This window comes from Mustela erminea, chromosome 10, assembly GCF_009829155.1.
Source record: "Mustela erminea isolate mMusErm1 chromosome 10, mMusErm1.Pri, whole genome shotgun sequence".
NCBI classification, from domain to species: domain Eukaryota; kingdom Metazoa; phylum Chordata; class Mammalia; order Carnivora; family Mustelidae; genus Mustela; species Mustela erminea.
Genome location: NC_045623.1, coordinates 9,603,720 through 9,625,282, shown reverse-complemented (window position 1 = coordinate 9,625,282; position 21,563 = coordinate 9,603,720). Strand labels below are relative to the sequence as shown.

Here is a 21,563-nt window from a genome sequence, read left to right as displayed (position 1 = left end):
GTCCCGGAATGGAGCACAGGCGATGAGGTTTCCAGACGAGTCCTTCCCAGGCCAACTTTTAAAGGTCGGAGGAAAGTTTGTCGTGGGGCGGGGGCCCGAGGGGAGAGCGGGGTGGGCTCCGACGCCTCCTCCCCTTTAAGCGGGTGGCCGGGCGCTGCCGCCGTTACCTGGAGCGGGGAGGGGCTTGGGAAAGTTTGTGTTTGTAGCTGGCAGAGCGCCGGATGGGAGGCGCGGGCGGGCGGGCGCTGCGGCTCTTCCCTTTTGCTTTCGGGAAGCGGTCGGGACTGCGCGCTCGGCTCGGCGGGGCGGCTCCGGCGCCCGGCTCCCGGTGCCCGGCCGGCGGGAGGCGGGAGGCGGGCGGCGGGCGGGGGCAGGCGGGCGGGCGGCGCGGAGCGAGGGGCGCACGTACGGCCCAGCGCTGGGATTTCTCGGCTCGCGAGGAGAGCGGAGCAGGCGCGCGGCCCAGGCGGGGGAGCGCGGACTCTGGAGCAGCCGGAGCTGGAGGAGGAGGAGGAGGAGAGGCGGCGGGGACGCAGGAGGCGGGGGAGAGTCGCTCCCGCCCGGCGAGCATGGGGCGCCTGGCGCCGAGGCCGCTGCTGCTGGCGCTCCTGGGGCTGGGTGAGTGCGCGCCGGGCTCGGCGGGGCGCGGGGGCCGGGGGAGGCTCGGCGGGGCGCAGCTGCGGCGCGCGGCCTGGGGCGCCGAGGTGCCGGGCGGCTCCCGGGAGAGGCGGCGGGGTCCGCGGGCGGCGCGGGCCGGCGGGGAGCGGCGCGGGATCGGGGAGCCGGGCGCGAATCCGGCCGGGCCGCCTCGCCAGGCCGCGCCTCGCCCCACCTGTGCTGGGGGGAGTGGCCGGTGGCCGGCTTTCCCCAGCCCTCCCTACCTGTTGGCCGCCGGGAGCCCGGCTCACCTTGAACTCCGGGCCCGGAAGGTGCCAGCGGTCCCCGGCCGCGTCCCCAGCTCGGGGGCGGAAATATGCGCCTTTGATGTGGCCCGCCGTAGCCGAGACCGGCCGAGTCGTCCCTGGCCCATGCCAGCCCACGCCGAGCTGCCTTTCCAGGGAAGGGAGACAATCCGCCAACTTCCTTCTACGAAGGTCACGGGGTGGCCCGGAGCGCTAAAGGAAAAAATCGGTGTGCGCGTCCTTCGTCATGTTGGCGGTGGCTCGATATTCTGCCTCCTCAGTCTTTTCCTTGAGCTCTTCTTGAAGCTGCCTAGCTGCACATTTGCACACAAAGACCCGGGCGCCTTGGCTTCTCTAACTTTTCCTACCTGTTACTTTTCTTCCCTTTAGGGCCCCCGTCTTCCACCCTCCCCAAACCTGGGTGCCTCTTGATCATTTGACCCAGCGGGGTCCCCCCTACCCAAGGAATCTTTGGTGGGTTTTTTTTTTCCCCTCCTCTCCATTTTCCTTTTACCCCATACACACAGACACCATTTTCGTGTAGATACACATGATTATGGTAATATGGTTATTTAACGTAACTATGCAGTTATCAGCCATAGAAATACATATGTTTGTTAAATGCCCTCTGAGGTGCTGGAGGACTGACCCCAGTGCTTTGATATTCTTTCATATTCTTGGATCCCTTTGGTCTGTGTCAGCCGGAACAGAAGGAGCCCTGTGACCTGACCCAGGGTTCTCTTCCAAGCCCCTAGAGAAGGCAGATCTGAATCTTTTGCAGAATGCTTGGTGTGTGGCGTTTGTCCAAGCCAGGACCCAGCTGCACACAGGGCAAATGACTACTCTGCACTTACAGTCAGAGGGTCCCAGTGGAAGCCTTCCACAGCCATTGCCATCCTGCCCACTCCAGGGCCCACATTGTCCCCACCCCCATGGCTGCCGCTGCCCTTTCTAGCCCATACTGTGTTTTCTTTCTTTGAAGGGTTTTCTGGAATTCACTCCCCAAGAGAGCTCATCCAGCCATGCTGCTTTAGCTGCAACCACATGCAGAAAGCTTCCAGATCTTTCACTTGGTTTTGTAGCATGTTTTGTATGGTCTCAGGCCCCAGAGCTTTCCCTTTCATACCGGGACCCTTGAAGTTCTCCGTTTGTTGTGATAGTCTATACACGTTAATTGGCTAATGTGTCTGGGTCACACCAGGCCATGCCCTATAGTCACACAGAGTGTGCACTGCACTACTCCAGGAGCTGCTCTTCACTTTGGAGCCAAGATGAATGACCCCCTAGAGTTGTGCTCTTGACAACCCTTGTACCAGCTCAGATGGTGGGCTCATGAAGAAGTCTGAAAAGGATGCCCTTGAGTAATTATGATGAGGGAGAAAAAGGGATCGGGGGCAAAGAGATGGACAAAGGGAAAAAAACTGAAGTGGGAAAAGCACAGCTCAGAGAAGTCTTGGTTGTATGTTGGCAGGACATTTCATGTTAACTACACATAAATATCTGAGGCATCCCCAGCCAATGCCTTTCCACCTAACAGCTTCTGAACTTGGTGTTCCAGATGACAGCTCTGCCCTCCAGCACTCACCCAGTGTGGCTTCTTTGTGACCTCTGGGAAGCCCTCCATGTTCTCCTGGCTCCTGAAACTTAATATGTGAATCAACAAGCTCATCTTTCCTCTTGTATTGCCTCCTGGGCATAATCTTGCCATCACTGACCTCTGTGACCTCCACGTTCACATAGTCCCTCAGTTCTGTGGCTTTTCTCCGAGCACAGACTTGGGCATCTTCCCATTCTTCCAGTTTCTACAGCTGCTACCCTAGCCCGGGTTCTGGTAATTCCCTGCCCAGATTAACTTCGGACGTCTTCCTGGCTGATCTTTTCCTCTGTCCTCCCTTCTTAGGTCATCATTTTCCAGAAGGATCCGTTTCGGGGAGTGTCTCACCTTTGCTCATTGGTTCTTTGTGGTTTTTCTTCCGAGGATATTCTGCCCATCGTGTTCGCTTCCCTCTGAATCAAATACTTCATTCCAAGGAATCTGTTTGCTGTCCTTACAGAGAATTGTGTGAACCTTCCGGCCTTTCCCTTTTCCATGGCCTGGGAATGTCCCTCCTGCTTCCCTTCTCTCACCTCCGTATTCCCGTTTCCCCCAAAACTCGCTTCTTCCACAACATTTTCCTAAGTCTCCCTCTCAAAGGTTGCAATCACATCAGAACTCACTCAGCTTCACGGAGCCGGTCCCTGGGTCTGACCTGTCTCGTCCACCCATTCACTACGGCATTTCTTGAAAATCCATCCGAGTCCACAGAATATCGCAGACAAATACCTCCCTGAGTGGTCAGTGCAGGTAGATGGACAGATAATAAAAACAGATAACTCCAAGGCCAAATGAGATACCTGACAGAGGAAGTAGGGAAGAGAATGATTAGTTTTGACTTGGGGTTGGGGTTGATTTTGCTGAAGAGGTGACATTTGGGCTGAGCCTTGAGGATGATTAGAATTTTGAAAGAAAGAGTGGAAGAGAGTTCTAGGAAAAGCACATTTGTGGAAGGGTATTGAGTGGGGCCGTGTGAAAGTGCTAGGCTCTTTCAGGAAGGGCATGTGAGGTCCATGGAGCTGGAGGTGGGACGGAGAGGTTCTAATGGGAGAGCAAGCTGGAAGGGTGGGTTTGGGGTATCTCCTAAAGGCTTTTCTTGCTGGGCTGAGCAGTCTGGGCTGTGAGGGGTGGGTTCATTGGTTTTGGGGGTGCTGCCAGGCAGCCCGTACTTTTCCTGTCATGTCTCTTATCTCACTGTATATAATATTTGTCTGTTTCCGGTCTGAATCCCCACACATTCATCCTGTTCACTGTAGTAGTCCTGTTACTAATAGGGTTCCTGGTGGGCTGCACGTAGTAGGTATTTGGTCAATGTTGGCCAACTGAGTAGATACATGCATCTATCCCTCTCTCTGTGGGTATTGGGTAGCCATTAAAAGCTCATTGGTTCTTTGTGAAAGAAAAAGCTCATTGGTTCTGGGTGAAATTAACACAACACAGCAATATGCGGGAGGAGGTGAGTCCTCACTATTGTGCAGCATGAATTAGTGAAAGGTAGGAAGGGGGGAGGAATTTTTCTTCATTTGTGTCTTTAAAGAAAACACACAACAACTTTCAAATCCACTGAAATGGTTTTTAAGTGACGGAAGCATTATATCTGCATTTTCAAATTTAAATTAGATAGAAGACTTTTATATTAATTAGGTAGGCCAAACTGCTTTAACAAAGGAAGAGACTCGAAGCTTCACAGTTCAGAAGCATCAGGGTTCAAACAATAGAAAGGTCTCTCACAACAGTACCAAGGGGAGGCCTCACATGACTAGGGTGCGTGGTATGCCTGGTCCTTGCAGCCAGCCTGGTGCCCAGGCTGATAGCAACTCCCTTGTCTTCAGCCCATCTAAGATCACTTTGGTTGTCCTCATCCCCTCTCCTGCCCCATAAAGAGGGAAAGAGCCTGGAGGAGAACACATGGAGGTTTCATAGACCAGGATTGGAAGGGGCATGCATCATTTCCACACACATTCCATTCAAGAGAACTTAGCCTCGTCACACTAGCTGCAAGGGAGGTCGAGGAATGCCATGTAGCCTGGCGGCTGCCGAGGACCAACATCCGTGGGCGAAAACAGTGGACTTGCTGGGAGAGCTAAGCAGTCTCTTTGTCAGCTCTGAAGGAGGTCAGGTAAAAAGCTTAGCCCAGGCGAAGCCGCTCCTATCACATGCGCGTGTCCGTGATACCAAATGTTTGGTTTCTTCTTTTCTCTCAGTTTCTATAGAGGGCTCTGTATGGAACGGAAGTGATAGCTGCTGTTTAGAGAGTACATATCAAGCACCAGGGTTTTTGTGCCTTCTCTTATTTAATCCTCACAACCCTTTGAGAAAGGTGCTATTCTTTCCTGCCCATTGCACGCGAGGAAAGCGACGCCCAGAAAAGTTAAATCACGTGTCCGGAGTCCTACAGCTGTTCCGAGGCCGAGCCAGGATGCGATCACGGGGCTCCACTGTGCCTGCACTCAGGAACGCGTTGACTGGTGCTCTCCGTAACCTCACGCTGTGTGTTGCCTGAGACTAGTTTTGGCAGAAAAAAGGACGGCTGTGTTTTGACAGCCAGAGTGCAGTTGCAAATAAGAGAGTCTGGGGTGAGCGCAGTCCAGGCACAATTCCTGGAGGGGCCAGACCAAGGACCCCTATTCCCACATGTGGTGACCCCTGACTCCTAGCAGGTCCCCACGCCTGCGCCTGCTCTGAGGGGTGGGACCCAAAGGCAGAAGGTGGGGGAAGGCTGGCAGGAGGAACCTTAGTGAATCCCCCCAGCTTAACAGTCTTTGAAGTGCTGTGGCCTTCAGAGATTCCTTGGCACTCATTTTAGCCTTGTTAACAGAATTCCTGTATCTGCCAAGCTGATTAATGCCTGCCCTGGCTATAATTATTCTTATTAGCCTGCTGAATAGGAACCCTAGTTGTCAACGATCGTTCCTTACAAGGCATTCAGGCTGGTCGGCGTGTATATGGCTATTTTGCTTCAGTGATGAGCTGCAGAGCTGATTTTCACCCTGTAGATTGGATGTACATTTTCCTGTTGGTGCTATATCTGGCAGTTAAAGAAGGTGTGTGCCTGTCTGTCAGTGTGTGTCTGCGTCTCACTTTATCAAATGAAGTTGGGGGGAAGCTGGCGGGGCAGTTCATAGCTATTCAGTGTAATTGCATCTGTGTCTTCAAGGCAGGGTACCAAGGCCATTCGACTCTCAGCTTTGGGAAAAATAACTTGAACTGGCAAAAATTCTTCATAATTTATCTTCTGGAAAAGGCAAAGTGCTGCAGTTGGCACAGTCAGTGGTTTTTAGATCTTGGACTGTTTTTCCCCCACACCAACTGGATAGTCTTCGCAGAGCAACAGAATTAGACCCAGTAGTTAACACTGTTGCAGACCAGCGGTGTGATTTTCAGGAGGCTAGAGATAATGGCACTGTGTCCATGTTTGTGTTCTTCGAATGCTGATTCCTCTACAATACTCCGTAAGTGTTTGTGTGAGATAATGGAGCTGCTAAGCGGCATGATTCGAGTTTAAGTATGATGTTCTGGGACCTTAATTGCATCCTGCTTCGCACCTTTATAAGCAGCTGGGACGTGAGCATTTACATCACGAAGGGTATTTCAGGGGAATTGAGAAACACTGGCCAGTGTTGCTGTGTCTGGGAGGAGTTTTCACTTAGCACTGCAAAGAACAGAATTATGATTAAGGTTCGGGGCAGAGTTTAGAATGGGTGCTACCTTTGAATCCTAATGAACTACAAGTGGTGTGCAGAGAGTTGGGTTACTCCTCAGACCTCAAAAGGGATGCGAGGCCAAGAGCATCCTGACAATGGCTCTTCTTTATCCTTACTTCAACCTGGACAGGGCCGGAACTTCACAGCTTGTGGACCTCAGTAAGGGGACCCAAGTGGATAGGAGGTGTGCTAGGACGCTGAGACCCTCAGCCTCCGGAGCCCACAGGTGAGAGCTGCTCCTAAAACCAGAAACTCTGTTTACTGAAGACAGTTGTACTGTTATTATCACTTCCCCTGTATCCTCTGATTTGATGGAGATTGCTGGTTTTTTCTTTTACCCGGTGAGCCACAGCCTGCTCTGGATGGGCCCTGGCCTGGCCTTGGGATAAGCTGTTGGAAGGTGGAAGTTGGGCAGCCTGGTGATCTGGCGAGGACGTCATTTATTTAGCCAGTGGCCCCGAGAGAGTGCACGCTAGTCCAGCCCCGGCATTGTTCTGAGTGCTGATTCCTCGGTGACCCAAGCTGACCTGGGGCTCCCATCCCGCGTGGGACAGGGTGTGTCTCGGACGTGTGGCGGGTGGACGTGTGGCGGGTCGTGTCAGTACAAAGTGTGGCACCACCTGGATGATCGAGGTGAGGGTCAAGGGCATGTTCTCGGGAATGAGGGCAGTGAGGGGGCTGGGCCGGGAAAGGAGAGTTCTAGAAGGTGTAGTCCAGGACGGAGGAAGACCCAGGAGAGCACTCTGTCAGAAGCAGACAGAGGGGGTTCGAGGAGACCCGTTAAAGGGATTGGGCAGATGCTGCTGAAATGAAGGAAGATCAAGATGAGGAGAAGGACCAGACTGGGAGACTGAGTCGGACTCAGTAGTCAGAAGGAGGAGGCTGAGGATCACCGACGTGGAGATGGGGAGGAGTGAGCGGAGTGGGGTCGCCATCAGACACCTCAGCCCACCTTTTCAGGTGGTCCCATGTGGGAGACCACCATGAGGGGAGTAGCTTAGAGCATGGCAGGGTCAGGGACCTGACAGTACCCGGGGCCTCCAGTGTGCCCACAGGGAGGATGACCGCTGGGTCTGCCTTCTGGGGAAGGTGGAGCGGTGTGGGGTGGGGGCTCCCAGGGCACCCCTGGCCTTGGAGGTCAGAGTGCTAGGCGGTCTCCCAGAGAGGAGGGAAGGGCAAGGTGGAGGTCAAACGTGCAGGGAGCACTATGGTGTAGGAAACATGGTCCCCACCGTGCTCTCAACCTTTTTAGCCCAAAGAGTGGCCACAAAGCCCCCAACATGCCAGTTAGAGGTTATCTGTGCGTTCCCTTACATTCCCTGCACAAATGGAAAGTTTTCCTTCTGTTCCCCTGGATGTCTTCTTCCATGTTGACTGGTAGAATTAACCTACTTTCTGAGAGCTGCTTTTAGGCCTTCAGCTGTTAGGTGGACTCTCCAGCATGGGGACGCTGTGGCCGTTTTATAACCCATCTTTATCTCATCCTCATCAGCTAAGAAGATTTCGTATTACGAATAAACCATTCCATGTGCTTTTCTTAATGATTTCTGCTCGTGGAAATCCCTTATGTAGAGCAAAAGTAGGTGTCAGGTTTTGGAATCTTCTCTCCAGCAGCCCCCCGGCCTTGGACAGGTTTCTTAATCTCTCTGAACCTCAGTTTTCTGCATCTGTAAACTGGGATGACTATCTTGCAGGTTTGTCATGAAGATGAAAAAGAATAGATCTGCAACAGTGTAACCACTGAATTTTATTAATTATTGTTATTTATTTATTTATTTTTAAAAGATTTTATTTATTTATTTTTAACAGACAGAGATCACAAGTAGGCAGAGAGAGAGGGGGAAGCAGGCTTCCTGCTGAACTGAGAGCCTGATGTGGAGCTCGATCCCAGGACCCTGGGATCATGACCGGAGCCGAAGGCAGAGGCTTAACCCACTGAGCCACCCAGGTTCCCCGTAACCACTGAATTTTAAGTGATTCCTTGAACTTCGCCACTCAGAGTCGGATCTGGGGACCCGCAACATTGGCAGCACTGGGGAGAAGCTCAGGGCCCAGCCCAGTCCACTGAATCAGAGTCTGCATTTTAACCAGATCCTCAAGGGATTCGAATGCCTGCTAATGTCTGAGAAGCCCTAGTCTGAAAGAGAGCCTGTCATCTCTGTTCTCTGGTGGCCTTGGCTTCCGTGGTGAACTCTGAGGCAGAGGCCATGGTCAGAGTCACAGGAGAGTGGGCCAGGGTGGGCTCCATGGAAATGTGGCAGACCTCCAGTTAGCCCTGAAGGGTGAGGTTAGCGTAGTCTGTCCTGGAGGCAGTTGGCCCGGTTTCTGGACTGTTCCACCAGTTTGGCAGCCTGGGAGGGATGTGGTGTGATCTCTCCATGGGATGAGGGATGCAGGAATCTATAGGGAGTCGGTGACAGCATCACAGAGAAGGATGGCCAGGGAGTCCAAGGTAGGACAGGCAAGTAAGTGAGGTTGGAAGGCTTGTGATTACAGCAGGTTTGAGGGACTAGAGCGTATCATGAGGGTCGCAAAGCAGACCCCAAGACTCACAGGAGTGGGTGGGTTCAGAAGGTAGGAGGCGAGGATCCGAAGAGGTAAGTTTTGAGTCCATGATCTTGAAAGTGGAAATCTGAGGGTGCAGTAGGCTGGGCAGGCAGTAGCCAAAGTAGACCCTTAGCTAGAGTTCGTACCTCTTGGGGCATTTTGGCCAGTTTACTTCTAATAACTGACTGGGTTTGGCCTGAAAGGGGGAAGAGACAGCGGTGTGAGATTTTAGATGGATTATGTCCAGGTGTTGTAGGGAAAAGGCAGTAACCTGTGACTAAGATGAACTAGGGGCTGGGGAGAAACCAGTATGGGGATTATTTCCTCCCAAAGAAATTCCTTCCTGCCTTTTACATACCACTTATTTTGTGCTGGAAATTGCATTTAGCACATAACTCATAACGCATGAGGTGGGTGGTGGTTACTCCCATTTGACAGATGAGAACACTGAGTTGCAGAGACATGAAGTGACTTGCTCAAGGTTACAGTAACTGACAGAACTGCCAGCATTCAAACCCACAGGGCCTGGCTCCAGAGTCTGGGCTCATTACCACAGTAGGCTGTTTTGCATCTCTGTGTCAGTATAGGCACTCAGAGGCAAACATGTGTCTGAATACTTAGGAGAGGAATTGATACAATTAGCCAGAATGTGGTAACATTTGTTTCCTTGTCTTTTAAATCAGGAGGCTTGGATTCTGGCCCTTGACCTTCCACTCACTAGCTTTGTGACCTTGGACAAGTTGCGAACTAGCTTCAGTCAAGTGGGGTCTGGGCTAGTTGTTTCCTGAAGGCTCCCTTCCATCTCCAGAACTCACTAAGTCCACGCTGACCCCTGCTGGTGGCCATATGGGCTGCTTGGTCCAACCCTGGAGTCCCTGGCTGCTGGCCCATTGTCCGCAGCCTGCCCCTCTCATGTCTCACCTGCTTGACACCCCTCCACAGAGGGTTGGTTGGTGCCTCAGAGGGCTCTGGGAATAGTTCGTTGTTTAGTCTCCGTATCGGCAATTACTTCCTCCTTCCAGACTGCTCCCCCTGCTGGGAAACAGGGCATAATCCCTGTGGTTCTTCAGGTTATGGAGGTGTCCCCCCCCTCCCCCCCAGGCTAACTACACCTTCAGACCAACTTGTGGGAGAAGTTGCAGAAACAGTAAAACCAATAGGCGTTTCTAAATGGCAGAGTTTTTCTTTCTTTTTTTTTTTTTTTTGCTGCAAAAAGCTTTATTGTTTCCATTTGGTCCAGGGCTTGGGAGAGGGCTCCAGGGTGGTTACAAAGCTGCCTCTGGCTGCAGGGAGAGGCTGAGGCACGGATGTCAGCGAGGCCCCCTCAAAGGATGCTGCTGGTCTCCGGAGCTCCTAGTCGTGCTTGAGGGTGAGCCTCTCGAAGAGATACTCGCCCAGCCCAGCCTGGGGGCCGGCCAGCCTGCGGAGGTTCGTCAGGTGGTCGCCCATCTTCTTGATGAGCTTCACCTCCTCATCCAGGAAGTGGTTCTCCAGGAAGTCACAGAGATGGGGGTCTGTGCGGGCAGAACCCAGGGCGTGCAGATCCAGAAGAGCCTGGTTCAGGCTCTTCTCCAGAACCAGGGCAGCTTCCATGGCGTCCAGGGTTTTCCCCCACTCATCTTGGGACGGCTTCTGGACGTCCTGGAACAGGGCGCGGCCGCCGCGCTGGTTTTGCATCTTCAAGAGACGCTCGGCACCCTCGCGCTTCTCCTCAGCCAACTCGCGGAAGAAGTGCCCCACACCTTCCAGAGCCACGTCGTCACGGTCGAAATAGAAGCCCAGAGAGAGGTAGGTGTAGGAGGCCCGCAGATGCATGTTGACCAGACGGTTGACGGCGGCCTCCACCTCGGTGGAATAATTCTGACGAATCTGGGAGCTCATGGTTGATTGAAGATCAGGAGGTAAGCCCGAAATTGGCTGTGGGCTGGTCCCGGAGGCAGCGGGCGGCCAAGAAGATGGCTCCCAAAGTTGCGACTGGAAAAGAGGTTGGAGGGTGGTCGTTGGCTGGTTGCAGGGGCGTCCCTGGGTCTGTTCCGTCCAAACACTGTTGAAGCAAGAGACAGATCCGCAGGACCGCCGGGCGCACTGCCCAGAGTTTTTCTTATTACAATTATTTAAAAAAAAACAACTTATGTTTGAGGAAATCAGCCATAAGTAAGTTGGGGTTGAGATAATTGAGTCTCAGCCCCCAGAAATGTGACTTGTGTGTTCTTCCCCATTTCGCCCGGCAGGTGATTATGCTGCTCAGGCTCTCCTTTCCCGAATACTCTCCATGCTACCATGAAAAGAGACAAAGATATCTTTAAAAGTGTCCAAATATTGACACGAGTTTGGATTTTCCACTTTCCTAAAGGATAGGAGAGTCGAAACTCAGACATTTCTAATCAATAGCCTTAATTGGCTAAGAAATGTGTTTCCAGGGCTTGGGGACTTTCTTCCTTTTCGTTCTCTTCATCTGAAGAGGGGAGGTAAGAATGATGTGGGATGCAACACCAGAGAAAAGGGTGTAGCCTGGAGAACCTCTGTGTTATTACTAGGGCGTGTGTTTATGGCCTTGGTCTTCACTGTGGCCTGACTACTTTGGGATGTAACCCTTAGTGCTGACCCCACATGTTCTCTTTTACTCATCTTGGATGCCTGAAAAAGCCTTGTAGGAGTGAGTTCTTGCAAATGTTCAAAGTGCCTTGCTGGCTTGCGCTGTTCTGGAGGTGAAGGGGTGGAGAGCCTTTTATAAATGCACTGTCCCCCTAGGATGTCCTGAGAGCAGAATAGTGGCCGATTTGGTGTCTGTCCAGTGTGCCACTGCTTTGCTTAGGTTGCAGTGAGGACTTTAAAACAAAAAAACAAAAAACCCCTAAACCCAAACCACTTTTGGCACAGCTATTCATTTTTCCATTTTCCAAAGGCTGGCATATCCAAATGTTTTCTTATTTATTAGAAGACATTATATATAGTCCATCATCTTTGATTGAGAAATCTATCCAGTAAGTTTCAAGTTCAGGCCATAGTGTCTTGCCTGGAGCCTGGCACACAGTGGGCGCTTCCTTTGGGCAAAGTGAACACAGTTGTGAATAAATAATTCATGCCCAACTACGACCATACTTTCCAATCTATGACATTTTTGCTCTTTCTCATGATCTTAACTTTTAGAACTTTGGGAGCATTTAGGGACTGTTTACTGTGTTTCTACCACTGGGAGATCACAGAGGAATTAGGAAATGAACCAGTGATAACAGAATAGATCATTGGTGCTTTTTAAATGTTGAAGTAGCTGAATCATTAGATAGCTGTGCATATGGGGCTGTCAGAATCATAGGGAGGCCAGGAGCTGTTAATGGGGAAAGGCCCCATGGAGCAGGTAGGACTAGAAAGCGGTTTGAGCCTGGAGCAGGCAGACCACTTCAGGGAGGAAATGACTAGCACAGTTTCTCAGAGGTAGGAGTAAATCAGTGTGTGCAGGTTGGCATTCCATTTGGGAATTAGCTGACTTAAACTGGAACCGTAAGGGAGACCTCAGCGGATGTGGATATTAAACTCTGAGGAGGGGGAGGTTGGTGGAGAGGCAGAATGTGAGCAAAGTCACCCTGAAAGGTGTTGGCAGCATTGTCAGCGCCCACAGAGCAGCTAAGAGCCCACGTGCATAAGGCTGGTGAGGTCTGCTGGGGCTTACAGGAAGCTAATGGGCTAAATTAAGGTGATAAGTCAGGCCATAATCCTATTTTGGGTGGTTTCTTACAAGGAAAATGGTTCACAAAACAATTACTGATACTCCCCTCAGGTAGCTGATCAGAGCATTTCTTCGAAGGACTAACACCTGATAAGAGACACAGATAAGTTTTAGAGGAAAGATGGGAAATTGTAGGTGCGTTTCTTGGGGAAACGAGATCTATGCAATCATGTGGCCTGTTCATCAGAGTCCCACTTTAATAACAATTTATCCCACCAATAAGCTGCGCTCAGAGCAGCAGTACGAGTTTCCAGAAAGCTTAGCGTCGTACCTGGCGTGTAAGTAACTAGCCCATCTCTGGACTCTCACAGAGGTAGCGAGGCCAGGCGAGCTGCCCATTTGTAGCCTCAGGAGCCATGGGCCTAAAGGGACTTCCACGAAGCCGGCTCTGAGTTTGGTCCTAAGAAAACAGCAGTGCGAAGGCAAGCTCTTTGTTCCACCCAGCGTGTTCGTGGAGGCTTCTGGCCCTCCAGAGAAGTGTGAAAACGGGATGCATGATCGAGCTGCGGGGACGCCTCCTGAAGTTTTCCCAAGTAACCCTCTCTCCTTGCCCTTAGAGACAACTATCCAGTCTCCGTAGGCAGGGCCCCTCTTTTGTTTATCTGTCAGTTATTTCCACTTGTTTGAGTCTCCGGAGCCCAGGTGGAGCGCCGCTGCCCTGAGAGGACGGGAGGACAGCACATTCTGATCCGGAGCAAGGGTGCCCGTGGCCCATTCCTCTGTCGTGGGCTCTCACTGAGCCGCGTCCCCTGAGAGCACAGCCCTTCCATTGATAGTGATCTGCTTATTAGGAGGGCTGTTGGTCTCATCCCAGCTGTCAGCACCACGAAAATGCGACAGTGTCCGTTTTTGTTTATCCCAGTACTTAGGAATTCGAGTCTGTGAATAATTAGGCTCATTTTTGTGCATAGAGGACATCTGTAGATCTCTGTACAGGTACATACAGCGTCTGTGCGGTCTGGGACCCACAACACCCACGTGAAAGGCACATGTAAAGTCTATGTTGTGGGGCCGTAAGTTGTAAAGGAGGCAGAGGTTATCCATGTGTCCTTGCTCGCTTTTTTCCCCTTTTGTTACTCCCACACGATTTCTGAGAGACTGACTTGTGACTCCATTTCCAGGGCAGAGGTTTGTGGAGCAGGGGAGTCCACACACGGAAACGAAGGGATGGGAACGTGTCCAGTCCCCCTTCATGAGCGTTTCCCCAGTTACTTCCGTGGCTGCTGGTATGGGAGACACATGACTCACAGGTCCTCGTTATTGTCCCCGTGCTCCCTCCACCCTTTCCTCCCTTGGTGGGGTTGAAACCACCTCTCCCAACCCAAACCAACATCCTCCTCGCTTCCGCAGCTTTGTCTGGGTCATTCCCGGTGTGGAGAAGCCATCCTTCCTTGCAGAACAGGCTGCAAATGCCTTGAGTCTGTGTTAGCCCTGACCGCAGACTGTCTGCTTGTCATCCCTGCTCCGGCCGGCCAGCAGCCAGCTCTGGCCACGTCTGAGTGAAGGGACAGCCATGGTGCTGCAGGGAGCATAAGCCGCGTCTCTCCGTTTGCCGATTTCGCAACTCCTCGTTATCCACACTATGCCAAACATTGTTCTAGAGCTCTGGGCACATAGGGACCGAGACACAGTCCCTCGACTCCTGTAGCTGCCAGTCTGTTGGTGGAGGCAGGACACATGCACAGGAGGAGAGATGGCATTGAAGAAGCGCCCAGGATGGTTCGAGACAGAACAATGTCGAAAATTTGGAGAAAAGGGAGAGTATTAGGGACTAGTTTAGACAGAGGTGCTCTTGCAGAAGAGGTAAGATGACGGACATAATCCACTCTACTTGGTTGTATTACTACCCGTGTCTCCTCTGTACCTGTCTATACATTTTTTTAGTCTTTGGTGCCATGTCTGGAATGAATCCCTTCTAGAAGTTTCCAAAGCACCCAGATATGTTGGCTTCTCTAGCCCCAGTGAACAGTGATAATAAAACCAATGTGTCAGACTTTGGGATTTGGAATATTGTGATTGTGTCCCATCCCAAGGTGCTGAGGTCCCCTACCCTGGGGTCTCTTGGCTGATGCTATGTGTTCATGGTGGCTCTAGTTGTGGGTGTTTCTCTTCCTGTGATGACCTTATTAGCAAAGAGCTTTTTTGAAAATGGTTGATTGGGGGTCCTTTCTCATATAAATGAGATGAAGTCATGCCCGTTAACCCACCTAGACAATGATCCAAAGGTCAGTTTTGGTTCTAAAATTCCAGTTTGCAGAAGCTCCTTGAGATTGCAGTGATCACATCATTCTATCACCAGGCATGTTGTGGGGCTGGGAATGTGATGATGAGTAGGGAATGATCTGCTCCTTCAAAGGGCTCACAATCCTGTGAGGGAGGCAGGTAAGCAAGTAAGCTCAGACTGTTAGCAGTGGTGGAGCCAAGTTGATCCCCAGCAGACACATTCAGAGTTCTGGCCGGGGCCGGAGGGAGGGGAGGAGCAGGAGACTTCCTGTGGACTCACCTGAGCTCCCTAAGTCTTATCGATCAGTGGGGGTTTTATCTGCCAGAGAAGGGGTAGGGTTATTTGTTTCAGACAGAAGGAAGAATATGGGTAAAGAAATAGACCTATTTATAAGAGCATGCTGGTGTTGCATGAGGAGAACTTTTTGTGGTTGGAGTGGAGCGTTGTTTTGCAGGTCCTTCAGAGGGAAAGAGTTGGGACTGGGGAGAAAGTTGTGAGATTGGGAAGCTCTTTGAATGTCACCTGGAGGACTTTAAACCTGATGTCATAGGTGAATTTGTTTTGTTTTATTTTTTTCGGTCTGTCTTCCCTAGAGTGACCCTAACCTTTCATGTCCTTTATTTAGTTATATTTTAAGATTCCCATTGTTGAAGAACTCATCTCCTCCTGGCCTTTCTGCATAGCTGCCACACTGTTCCCTCCTGACTCTGACACTGGGCTGGGCGTATGCTCAGGAGCTCACCTGGTGATGTGGTTCAGCACAGGCTGGGTGTGCAGTAAAGGAGTGCTGAATGGAGGAATGAAACACCAGGTTGATGAAGCCAAAGCCTTCTCTCTGAAGGGCATGTAAATCCAGAGTCATCTGTTCAAGCCAGATTACCACACTATTCCTCACTGGGCCTTAGTGGGGAAGCTGGGCAGAGACCTCCACACCACCCGTGGTGTCTGGCAACATGCCTGGAGATGTGGAGGGTGGAGTTAAGGCCTTGTTGGGGAGGGAGGGTGGTCAAGGCAAGGGAAGAACAGGAAAAGGGTACAGGAAATAGTAAAATAGGGAGACAGGACAAAGCTGCCCATGGCAGGGAGTGGGGGGAAATTTCAACTACTACCTCAGGTGCCTTTCAGGCCCACATGCAAGTTTAAACCCAGCCTGAATCCCCCATTCTCTCTAAACTAGAGGCTGAAAGGAGGACCAGGTGTTCACACAGAACTTGGCAGACTACGTAGGCTAATTCGAACATGGGGAGAATTAAAAATGGCTGAGTAGTGAGGGATGGTGGGCAGTGGTTGGTCCGTTAGCAGCTGTTAATTTCATAGAACGCTCTAGAGTAATCCTTGTGGGTAGATCTTGTCTCAGCCTTTTCGGTCTCTGGTCCTCAGACAGAGAATTGTTTAAGTCATTCCATGCATTTTGAGTTATTTTGGTGACTGATCAGCACGGATTGCTGCCAAGTGGTTTTCACATCTGTCCTTTGGTCACCTGACTTCTATGAACCTCAGTTTCCTTATTTAATCCTCTCAAGGTTGAGTATTCAATCATGTGAACAGGATTTTCAAACTGTAAAGCAGTGCTATAAATGTAAGGTGGTTTCTGTCAATTATTGGGTCCTTGAGGGCAAAGCCGTCTGCTCAATACTTGGCTTACTGTATCGGTTAGGGTTCCATCAGGGAAGCAGAGCTGCCATAAATATTATGGAATAAAGTATGTGTTAGAGGAATTAATTTTTACACAATTATGGGAGGAGTTGGGGAAGTGATAGCTTGGGAAGGCGAGCTGGAGGAGCCAAGGAAAACCATTAGTTAGCCCTCCAGAAGCACGGGTGGACGGGTTAGGGCTTGCAGAGGAGCTGGGAGCCACACAGAGTAGGGCAGGGAAAGGGGGATGGCATAGGAGTCCATGGAAAGCTACCACCTCTTCAGAGCTCTTTAGAGCTACCATCCAACTCTCCAGCCAAGCATCTGGTGGTCTTGGGGTCACTATCCTTGGCCAGTAAGGATAGTTCTTAGGAAGAAACATGGAGCAGAAAGAAGAATGAGGACAAACTAGTGCCCACCAGCACCTGTGCCTCCGGCTCACCACCGTTGACCATGGCAACCAGCAGAGCACAATGGCTGCAGGCTTCCTTGCTTCCACCTCCCAAATCTCAAGTGTACTTCCATTTAGTCTGACTCTTAACACGGAACGGCACAGGGAGGAGGATTCTGGGAAATGTAGTTCCAACTTGGCCAAGCTGACATGGTACCCAGCCTCACAATTTCATAATAGAGAATTAAAGATTCCAGCCTCCCAGGATCTCTCAGAGCCCACAGAACTGGACGCAATGTCATGGCTGTATGATGCAGCATTTTACCAGTGAGAAGGTCAGTTAATGATCCAGTCTTTTCAGAGGTGACTTTCAGTTGTGTTGTTCAGTTGCTGGTGGCTCTGCACCTCTCCTGTCTTCCTTGCCATCCTGTCTATGGTGCGGGAGGCAACGGTTATCTCGGCACCAAAAGCTAAGTAAAGGTGGCTAGGTCCTGGAGAGCCTGTCTCTTCTGGTGGAATCAGTCTCCTTTCTATTACGGAGTTCTTGTTTGACTCAGGAAATGCAGATACTTACTGCTCCTCACCCTGTAAGAAGGCCCCAAGGTTTCCAGGTACGAATGGCTGCAGACTAGAGCAGAAGCTGTCATGTAGAGGTTAGGTGAGAACCAGGGTTCGATCTTTGGACCACCCTTCTCCACGCCATGGTCTCTTAGGCACACCAGCCCTCGCTCGTGCTTCCGCAGCCAGCCTGGGCCAGCAAGGACCCAGCGAGTGCCTACTATGGTAATCTTAGCCCCTGGGAAAGAAATAGAATTTGTGAGATTTAATGGCCATACCTGGACCTTGTCACTCAGAAGTCCTTCACCTTTTTGTCATCTCTGATATTTTCCTCTGTGACCACAGTCTTTTCCCTTTACTCTTTTCAAATTCCCCCGTGTTTGTGAGACCCACTCTTCATCCCCCTTGGGATCCCTTGATCTTGAATGTTCCGTTGTCCAGCTCACCAGGCCACTCTCACTGTCCCGGGCTCTACTCTCAGTGTGCATTTCAGCAGGGGGCTTGTAGCATCCCAGGACCCTCTCCCGTGCTCCTTTCCCAGTCCTCACACTGTGGTCACGCTGTGGTTGAGTGATCCCCACCGACCATTGTCTCTGAGCCTGAGCTGTATCATCTTGCTGGGGAAAGTCTCAAACCCTGCCCACATGAGTTGCCCAAAAGTCAGGGTGTGTTTGCCGCATGTCAGCCCTCCCTTGTGTTCGTTCTGTGGTGGCTTCCTATTACCTTCCTTCTGATGCTTGTTCTGAACATTTTCTGTGATAAGGGTCATGACCCCTCTCTGCTACTTTACTGAGACATTGGAGACAAACCTAATGTGCCTCAAGCTTTTGCCTCAAAACTTTTCTGTAATTTTATCTATCCTTTTCTCCTAAATTCTAACAAAAGTAAGGGCCTATTTTTGGCTCCTTTTTCCTCTTTACGTACATACTCTCTCCCTGTGTGAACCCACGTGACCTGTGGCTTTAAACACCGTCTATGTATTGATGACTCTTTAATGAAGGTCTCTGCTTGGGCATCCCCCTAGCTCCAGACACACACAGTTGACCTTGATCAACATGGGTTTGAACTATATACGCGGATTCTCTCACATGGGGATTTTTTTTTACAGTACTATAAACATACTTTCTCTTTCTTACAATTTCCTTTATATTTCCTTTCCTCTAGCTTACTTTATTATAAGAATATAATATATCATCCATAAAACACACAAAATACGTGTTAATCAACGTCATGTTTTTAGTAAGGTTTTCAGTCAAGAGTAGGCTAATTAGTAGCTAAGTTTCTGGAGGGTCAAAAATTTATATGTACATTTTGGCTGTGTGTGTGGGGGGGTTAGTGCCCCTAATCCCCATGTAGTTTAAGGATCCACTGTACAAGCTGTATCCTGACTCCAGCCCCTCCTGACAATCACCACCGCTACAGCCTGAGGTCCGGCGTCTCATACTTGGTCTACAGTAACTTCCTCCATACCGATGTCCTTGCTTCCAAATTGGCGCCGCCATAATCCATCTTTCACACAGCAGCTGGGGCGAACTTTCTGCAAAAAAGCAGTGTCTGTTATTCCCTCGCTCATAAGCTTCCCATTTCAGCCAGAGTCCAAGGCCTCTGCCCCTCATTCATAATCCGTCATGCTGATCTTTTTTTCCTATGGCGTGAACACACCAAGCTTGCACCATCTTTGTGCCTTTATATTAGCTGTTCTCTGTGCCTAGAGCACAGAGATCCCTGCCCCCCTGCCTCCTCCGCATTCTGGTATGAACTCAAATTCAAGGTGACCTTGTGAGAGGGTCCCCTTTGCAGACCATGCTGGCTAAAGCAGCCTAAACCCCCCAGTCACTATCACATCAGGTTATTTATCTTGATAGCGTTTATCAGTCCTATGGGTCCGTTCCTGGCTTCCTCCTTCTTAGAACCCCAGCTTCTGAGAAGCAAGGACCCTGAGCTGCATGTCTGCAGGGCCTAGAATGTGCTTAGGGAACCGATGAGCTGACTTTACGGAATAAACTTCCCACTTGCGCCCTTCATCTCCTCTTGCCTGCTTTGGACCTTTTTCATGCTTGTGCCCTGTCTTCATTGCCTCCTTGATTGGTGCCCTTTCCCCCGGCTCTTTCTCTGCCAATTCCACCTGGCCTCGTCCCTGCAAGTGCACTCCCGCTGTGGTTACCGGTCATCAGTGGTCATCAGTTCCATCGTCTTTTCTCAGCAGCTCTCTCCCTTGACTTCTCTGTTCGTTTTCCTTCCTTCTTCCTTCCTCCAGCCTGAACACACGAGTCCGCTCTAGATGCCATGGGGGTAGGAAGCAGGTCTTGCCTGATGAGTTTGCGCGCTACCGGGAGCAAGTAAGTGGGTGTGTCCAGCAGCAATGGCAGACGTATTCTCAGCCCTTCCTTTTTGAGATCCTTGCATCCCATGGCTTCTAGGATATAAACCTTTTCTGGTTTTCTTCTTAACTGCCTGAGATTTTTTTTTTTTCTTTGCGAAGTCTTTTCCTTCGGCTTGTGTCTGAAATATAGGAGCTCATGAAGGCTTGTCCCTCCAGCTCATCTCTGCACCCTGTCCCTCAGTGACCACCGCGATCCCACATCTTTGCCTTTAGGCAGACCTCCTCTTTACCCACCTCCCCCCATGCGTGTGACTCCACATTCACTTTGGGCTCAGATACCTCTTGGGGGTCTCCATCCCCATGGCCTCGTGGACCTTTCAACTTGCCTAAATGTCACTGGCTCTCTTCCCTCCAGCTGTTAGCTTCCCCTCGCTGTCTCTCTCATGCCTCGGGTCTGTCAACTGGGGCTGCATCTAGCGTGGCCCTCAGAGCTGCTGTCTTTCCATTCCCACGTTGCTCCAGTTTGGGTTCTTATTACGTGTCCCCTGTCCTCTTGTAGAGGGCTCCCAATGGACCTCCAGGTGTCTGTTCCAGTCTGCCTTTGGTACACTGCCCTCACCACCCCCCGTGCTCCCCACAGGCCCCCCTCCCCCCAGACTCCAGGTCTTTGCTCATGCTCCTCCCTTCAGCTCTAGTCACCTGTCCAGTGCTCAGTGTCCCCTGTCCAGTGCTCCCCCTCAGTCGTTTCTCAAAGGCCTCATTCAAATGTTGGCGCTGCATGAAGCATTCCACTGATCCCTTGGGATGAACACGACATCACTCTCGAACCCCATGGCACTTGTTGGTACCTCTCTTTGGTTTCTTCTGTGCTTCCTTTAATTGCCGTTCTCACGTGGCCCACGTGGCCCTTAATGTACTCTAAATTTCATAAAAGAAGATCAGGAGGCTGATTAACCTTTCTCTCCCCCATCCTCCAGTGCATGGGCTTCCTGCTCCATAGCTCTTTGTTGAATGAGTAATACCGTCTTACACTTGTCCAGTGTACCTCTGTGAGGTCTTAGCTGAACCTTCTTTTTTTCTTTGTAATGATTATACGGCCTGCTCTAGTAGAACCTTATTTGCGTTCAGATGGGATTTTGAAGCACGGCCATATGTGACTTCATTACACATTCTCTGCTGGCTGGGACTTGTTTAATGTGTACATTGCTGCATTTTCCTCACTTAGGGAAAGCTGGCACCATCTCTTCCTGCCAGACCTCTCAATGGCAGACGTGAAGAGAAAAGGTTTTTCATTTGTTGCGTCCAATACTCCAGTTAAGGCTCTGTGAGAGCTTACAAGTTTGACCTTCCGTGTGCTCATCTCTAGCTTGCCTGTGGATGGGGACCGCGTGTGGAAATCCACAGCCCCACCCAACCCCCCCGTCTCTTTTAATGGCCTCGCAAGGACTCACAAAGAGGGTTTTGGTGTCCTTTGACAAGGCAAGCTGAAATACCATAAGCTCTCTGTTGCAGTATTTCTACCTGTACCAGTGGATTCAGGAACTGCCAATATTTATCTTACAAATGGTTCAGGTTGGAGAGTGGGATTGTTTGCTTCTAGGCAGCTCTGCGAGATGATAAAATTTGAGCCATAATAGAAACAGTTGCGAAAAATCCTTCTCAGATAGGCTGTACTCTGCGGGTCTTGATTTAGAATAATGTTGATGATAACCCAAGAAATAAAATCTACATATTTCCCATGGATATCATGAAGGGGTGGAAGAGGGTAGATAAATACAGTTTAGTCTTCATTAGCTTGTCTCTCTTAATGATGCCTCATGGTTGCCAGTAAGCACTTACTGAAATAAGCTTTGCAGGAATAGCTTACCTTGAAAAACTTGCCTGCCTTTCTTTCCTGTCCCCATCCACACTCTACGTGATAGAAGAAAGTTGAAGGCATTCACTTATTTTCTTGAGTA

The 21,563-nt window shown here is 50.7% G+C and overlaps 2 protein-coding genes across 2 annotated transcripts in view; one reads left to right on the top strand and one right to left on the bottom strand.

Annotated features, from left to right (window-relative positions):
• The first annotated feature begins 206 nt into the window (after positions 1-206).
• Positions 207-21,563, top strand: part of PTGFRN (prostaglandin F2 receptor inhibitor) — an 83,642-nt gene continuing 62,285 nt past the window's right edge. The window contains exon 1 of the mRNA XM_032360602.1: positions 207-618. Coding sequence (XP_032216493.1) covers positions 222-618 — 397 coding nt within the window. The 5' untranslated portion in view covers positions 207-221. The remainder of the gene's footprint in view (positions 619-21,563) is intronic.
• LOC116600552 (ferritin light chain) lies at positions 9,960-10,834 on the bottom strand. The gene has a single exon (XM_032360604.1). The coding sequence runs from the start codon at positions 10,626-10,628 to the stop codon at positions 10,101-10,103; it is 528 nt and encodes a 175-aa protein (XP_032216495.1). The 5' UTR covers positions 10,629-10,834; the 3' UTR covers positions 9,960-10,100.

Bases quoted from the DNA above. Each gene is read 5' to 3' on its own strand.
- LOC116600552 (XM_032360604.1), bottom strand. From the start codon at position 10,628: ATGAGCTCCCAGATTCGTCAGAATTATTCCACCGAGGTGGAGGCCGCC.